Source organism: Nerophis ophidion, linkage group LG07 (genome assembly GCF_033978795.1).
Source record: "Nerophis ophidion isolate RoL-2023_Sa linkage group LG07, RoL_Noph_v1.0, whole genome shotgun sequence".
Taxonomy (NCBI): domain Eukaryota; kingdom Metazoa; phylum Chordata; class Actinopteri; order Syngnathiformes; family Syngnathidae; genus Nerophis; species Nerophis ophidion.
The window spans coordinates 13964509-13971346 of NC_084617.1; the positions used below are offsets into that span (position 1 = coordinate 13964509).

Consider the following 6838-nt stretch of genomic DNA (forward strand, 5'->3'; position numbering starts at 1 on the left):
TAGGGAGTACTTGATTTAAAAAAATGTCCAAAGGGGGTACATCACTGAAAAAAGGTTGAGAACCACTGCCTTACATGTTTGCCCTCTAGCGGTAAAAAAGTAGACTGCATCTCTTTGTCACCAGTAATGCATCGCGACGGATCTGGTCGATACCATTACGCTAAGAAGGGGAGGCCTTTAAAGATAGTAAACCAAAACCACACAACATACCCAACCTAAATCAATTTATCCTTTTGTATGATAAATTACGTAATAGATTATGTTCATGGAATCAATAAAAGCAAACATTCTTCGCGTTCTAATGATTTTTTTCTCGTGAGCCAAGATGGACTCTCCTCCATAGTGGTATCTTCCCGCCTGTGGCACGAGCCCTTCCTTTTCCTGTAGAAGAAGCAGCCATGAGGTAAGACCGCCGTCGACAGCGGAGCAAAAAGCACTAATTTAACTGCCTAAATACTCATTTCACACGTCAAAATCTTCAAATTGAAAGGTAACGTGTGGTGTTTCGGTAATACCGAGTGCCGGCTTCCTTCCAAAGTCCGGCAAAAACTTGTAACGCAGCGTCACGTCACACGGTGTAGCCCAGCTAGCCGCCCTGTTGTCACCCCGGCTAGCGAGTTAGCCGCTAAACATGTGGGGGGTGGGGGGGCTCTCAGAATTAAACAGCTCCATGTGTAATTATTCTTTATTATCAAATAAGCATTGTGTAACCAAACGTTTGGTTTGTGTCTTGCAAGCATGCTCAGGCTCCAGAAGAGGCTGGCCTCCAGCGTGCTCCGCTGCGGCAAGAAGAAAGTCTGGTTGGACCCCAATGAGACCAACGAAATCGCCAATGCTAACTCTCGTAAGTTGACCAAGGGAATTTAACTTGATTTAATTATGCTGATACCTCTATTACAGGGCTGTCAAACTAATTTTAGGTCAGGGGCCACATATAGCAAAATCTACTCCCAAGTGGACCACACTGGTAAAATAATGGCACGATCATTTAAAAGTAAAAACAACTTCAGATTTTCTTTGTTAAAGGTGAACATTATCACAATTTCTGAAGGGTTAAAACCAATAAAAAGCAGCTCCCAGTGGCTTATTTTATATTTCGAAGTTTTCCTCAAAATTTTACCCATCACGCAATATCCTGAAAAACGGCTTCAAAGTACCTGATTTTAACCGTCGTTATACCCATCCGTCTATTGTCCTGTGACGTCACTGCGTGAAGCCAACAGACACAAACATGGCGGATAGCACAGAAAGGTATAGAATAGTAGCTCGGATTTCAGCGGCGCAAGCGATTCAACAGACTACGCATGTATTGAAGCGGAGGGTTGGAGTGTGGAGGCAGATAGCGAAAACGAAATTGAAGAAGAAACTGAAGCTACTGAGCCATATCATGACAGACAGCGGCACGGGAGTAAGCGAGGACAAATTCGGCGATCGCCTTCTAACCAACGATTGGTATGTGTTTGTTTGGTATTAAATGTGGGTGGAGGGAAAGGCTGGTTGCAAATATAGCTACAAATGAGGCATAATGATTCTATGCAGCCCTTTGAGACACTAGTGATTTAGGGCTATATAAGTAAACATTGATTGATTGATTGATATGTACATACAGCTAGCCTAAATAGCATGTTAGCATCGATTAGATTGCAGTCATGCCGTGACCAAATATGTCTGATTAGCTCTCCACATAAGTCAATAACATCAACAAAACTCACCTTTGTGATTTCATTGACTTTATTGTTGGAAATGCATCTACTTTTGAGTGTCGCAGGATATCCACACATTCTTGCTATCTCTGTCGTAGCATAGCTGGCATCGGTAAAATGTGCGGAACAAACGATGGACTTTCGCATCTTTTGGCCAGTGGAGCAACTTGAATCCGTCCCTTTTCGTGTTGTTACACCCTCCGACAACACACCGACGAGGCATAATGTCTCCAAGGTACGGAACAGAGCTGATGTGACCTGGTGTTTGAGAAAATGGAGGATTGCTTCACGTTGTGACATCATGGGTGAAAGGTCATTGCTCCGACAGCGAACAATTAAAAGGCGTATCAATCGCCAAATTCACCCTTTTAGAGTTCGGAAATCGGTTAAAAAAAACATTGTCTTTTTTCTGCAACATCAAGGTATTTATTGACGCTTACATAGGTCTGGTGATAATGTTCCCATTTAAAAATATAGAATAAGAACATTCTGAAATTGTACAAATCATAATTTTGTTGGGTTTTTTTGCACTTACATGCCCACGACCCCTAGAGAGACAAGCTGTAGAAAATGGACTGATGGATGTTGCGGTTCATATTATTCTATCTTGGCGCCAGCGCCCCCTGTGACCCAGAAGGGAATAAGGGTAGAAAATGGATGGATTTTCTGAAATAGTTATGTGATAATCATCAAACTCATTGGTGTGAAAGGCCTACTGAAACCCACTACTACCGACCACGCAGTCTGATAGTTTATATATCAATGATGAAATATTAACATTGCAACACATGCCAATACGGCCTTTTTAGTTTACTAAATTGCAATTTTAAATTTCCCGTGAGTTTCTTGTTGAAAACGTCGCGGAATGATGTATACGCGTGACATCACGGGCTGTTAGGAAATATGAGCGCTGCACACACACACAGCTCAAAGTCGTCTGCTTTAACGGCATAATTACACAGTAATTTGGAGATCTGTGTTGCTGAATCTTTTGCAATTTGTTCAATTAATATTGGAGAAGTCAAAGTAGAAAGATGGAGTTGGGAAGCTTTAGCCTTTAGCCACACAAACATACGGGGATTCCTTGTTTAAAATTCCCGGAGGTGAAACTTTACTATGGATCAGAGCGCGGTCAAGCGAACATGGATCCTGACCGAATGGCAAGCAGCAAGTTTTGGTGAGAAAATTGTGGCAAAAAGTCGCTTCTTACCGGAGATCAGCTGAGCTTGCCCTGTTGGCCCCACTATGGGAGGATCTATTAGCTTTCCACTCTGCTCCTGTGTTTCACCATATCCAAAGTTAAAGGTTTTCTAAAATTGTAGACTCAAGTATTGGCCGATCCCAATATTGATCTGATTTGATATCAGCACAAATCACACAGTGGCACTTAGGGCTTGGCGATTATGTGATCGTGGTTGTTGATCGCGATTAATTTGAGTTTGATCACATATTTCCTCGATAAAAAATGGCAGAAATTTGTTATAAGTTACCGCAGTAGTAAACAGTAGCAAGCAACAATACTTGGTATAATAATGAACGGAATAATCCCCCTTTATTGGCATTGATCCTGTGTGTTTGTGTACGTTTGCATGAAAGTAAGCGCGACCATCTTGTTACACCTCCGCGAAAGTCAGTTTCCTCGTTACGTAATGAATGTTTTTCCAGCTGTGCCTCGTCTCCCCACACAGCTGAAAGTGCAGCCCAGAAGAACACAATAAAGACGAGACTTACACCAGCATAAAAGTTAAAGCACAACATTTAAAAGGCGAAGCGACTTAATGTGAAGTGAATTATATTTACATTGCTCTGTTCTCTAGCGACTCAAGGTGCTTTACTTGGCCCATCCATCCATTTTCTACCGCTTGTCCCTTTTGGGGGTAGCGGGTGGGTGCTGCATTTTCTACCGCTTGTCCCTTTTGGGGTAGTGGAGCTGGAGCTTATCTCAGCTGCATTCGGGCGGAAGGCGCCGTACACCCTGGACGAGAAACCCCTTATCTAATTTACATTTTAACCACTGTGGCTGGCACTGGGAGCATGACACAATTTACTTTCAATATATTTTGCAGCTCAACAGTAATCCTGCCCTGAATGCGGATTTGCAGGGATTTACAGAACGTCTGTGACTGTATTGGTCCTGACTGGAAGAATCAACACACCCACTAATTTAATCAGACAAGGCATTTTTATTTCTAAGTAATTTTGAACAGACTTTTTCGTCTGCAAAGAGTCCACTCCTTTGATAATAACATGTACTCGAAAAACTCTGCAGACACTTTGTTCTTTTTGTTTGTGGAATAAAAAAACATTGTGTTCCTGAAATAATCCTTAAACTTGCTTTGACTTGATTATTTTATACAATTGCTTGAATCAAAACTGCATTTTCATTTTCAGTCAATTTGAAATACAGAATTTGAGTCTTAAAAACTCCACAATGTGGGTCACAGCTCGCCGTTTGCCATAGCACTAGTGAGAAGCACTGATGTATACAAATCAGAGAATACAAATAATTTACCAATTGGAAGTGTTGGTTAGTAAATGTTAACTGGAAATAAAAGTATTGTATTCACTACACCAAGTAGTTTGTTTACTGAAGAATGTTTGTTGACAAGCAAGACAACAAAAATAATTTTGACTTTAAGCAGCAAACTGTGTCCCTAAAACCAGGTACAGGTTGTAGCGTGGGTTACCTGTACTATTTCACTTCTAGTAGGCACAATTATAGATTTGAAAAAAATGACAGTTGTCATCTGTCGGCATTTTTTTATCTCAAACATAGTGGAAATGTCTTACAAGATACTGCAGTATTAAACAATAGGGATGTGGTACTCGGTATAATCCTGCACGGGACAATCTGCTTTAATAAAACAAACGTGATGATTGAGATTCGATGACATTAAAAAAAATAATAGTGATCATTTTTTACCATATTGCCTAGCAGTAGTGCTACTCCAACTTAAAGCACTGAATTGGCGCTCCTAGCTCAACACCGGTATTTCAAATCAGTGTTGCCCATTGAAATTTAATTTAATTGTGCTGTCTGGATCCCCTAAAATATCATAATTTTATTATAACATGCCTTTTAAAAAGAAAACCAACATTTTAGGTAAATATAGTACAAAATAAACAACTTGAGTAATTTTATGAATTGATGTATAGTGTTTGCTACTGTCTTCGATAGGCTGCTTTGCCGTAGTGTAACAATAGGAATTGATTTTGTTGTACACGGACTTGACAGCAATGCTGCATAATTTATTGAATTTTAATCACAAACACAAATGGACCCTCTGAAGGTCCATTTTTGGCCTATGTGTTGAATAATGTAGTGATTCTCAAAGTGTGGAAGCTGGCTCCATCTAGTGGTATGCCAAATAATCAGTGTCTAAGCGGTCGAAATATTAATTATACTTGTTAAATATAACTTGCTTTGCTTGTAATTAATATTTTAAGACTACTATGCAACTGTATAGAAATGTTGGTGATACTTGGAGAGCAGAATGTTTTCTGAGGTGGTACTCTGTGAACAAAGTTTGAGATAAGGTACCGTATTTTTCGGACTACAAGTCGTAGTTTTTTTCATAGTTTGGCCAGGGGTGCGACTTATACTCAGGAGCGACTTATGTGTGAAATTATTAACACATTACGGTAAAATATCAAATAATATTTAGCTCATTCACGTAAGAGACTGGACGTATAAAATTTCATGGTATTTAGCGATTAGGAGTGACAGATTGTTTGGTAAACGTATTGCATGTTTTATATGTTCTAGTTATTTGAATGACTCTTACCATAATATGTACATTAACATACCAGGCATCTTCTCAGTTGGTTATTTATGCCTCATAACGTACACTTATTCAGCCTGTTGTTCACTATTCTTTATTTTAAATTGCCTTTCAAGTGTCTTTTCTTGGTGTTGAGTTTTATCAAATACATTTCCCCCAAAAATGCGACTTATGTTTTTTTCCTTCTTTATTATGCATTTTTCGGCAGGTGCGACTTATACTCAGAAAAATACGGTATATGAAGGCTTATATCGAGTCGCTGGTTCAGTTATTTTCTGTTCTTCAGTAGAAAGCATCTCCTCGGCACAACTCATCTTCCTCTCTGTGCTTCTTAGGCCAGCAGGTCCGCAAACTGGTCAAGGATGGTCTCATCATCCGCAAGCCCGTCACGGTCCACTCCAGGGCCCGCTGCCGCAAGAACACGCTGGCTCGTCGCAAGGGGAGACACACGGGCATTGGTACGCTTGTCGTGTAACTAAACCAATATTGAAAGTGACCGCGACCATGCTGAGCCTTTTCCCCTGGTTGTGTCCAGGTAAGAGAAAGGGTACGGCCAACGCCCGTATGCCCGTGAAGCTGTGTTGGATGCGCCGTATGAGGATCCTGCGTCGCCTGCTGCGTCGCTACAGGGAGTCCAAGAAGATCGACAGGCACATGTAGGTCCATAGCTTTGAAGCGGCGGATTTAGAATAGAGGAAAACTGATGTGGGTATTGTGTTTAGGTACCACAGCCTCTACCTGAAGGCCAAAGGTAACGTGTTCAAGAACAAGCGCATCCTCATGGAGCACATCCACAAGCTGAAGGCCGACAAAGCTCGCAAGAAGCTCCTGTCGTAAGTTTGATGCCTGGCTTCTGACGTCGCTGTCATGATCGCAAGGGGTTGGATTTTGACGGGTTTTGTCTGTGTGTTCCCTCAGTGACCAGGCTGAGGCTCGCCGCACCAAGACCAAGGAGGCCCGCAAGCGCCGAGAGGAGCGCCTCTTGGCCAAGAAGGAGGAGATCATCAAGAACTTGTCCAAGGAGGAAGAGAGCAAAAAGTGATCGGTGCACAATGGCGTGTAGTTCCTGTGTGGAGTGCTGACAATAAAAGTGTACAGAAAGACAATGTGCCTCCTATGCTCTTTTTTTTTTGTCAACGTCAAAACGTTAAATGTCTTATGTCCAAGAAAAATAGTAGGATTAAATAAGCTCTGCTATTTCCTACTCCTTTTCAAACATGTTGAGTAGAGAAACTGGAAATTGTGATGTATTATGTTGTATGCATGCATGTTGGAAATAAACTCAGACCATGGCAGGGATTAGAATAGAACTTTGATCACTCAGCAAGAAGGCCTCAACTAATACAAAAGCAC

The 6838-nt window shown here is 41.2% G+C and overlaps 1 protein-coding gene across 1 annotated transcript; it reads left to right on the plus strand.

The window, feature by feature from the left end:
* The first annotated feature begins 345 nt into the window (after nt 1–345).
* rpl19 (ribosomal protein L19) lies at nt 346–6591 on the plus strand. The gene is made up of 6 exons (XM_061905385.1): nt 346–403; nt 738–844; nt 5821–5943; nt 6021–6141; nt 6208–6318; nt 6404–6591. Exons 1-6 carry the CDS (start codon nt 399–401, stop codon nt 6525–6527), a joined length of 591 nt encoding a protein of 196 aa, XP_061761369.1. The 5' UTR covers nt 346–398; the 3' UTR covers nt 6528–6591.
* The last annotated feature ends 247 nt before the right edge of the window (nt 6592–6838 follow it).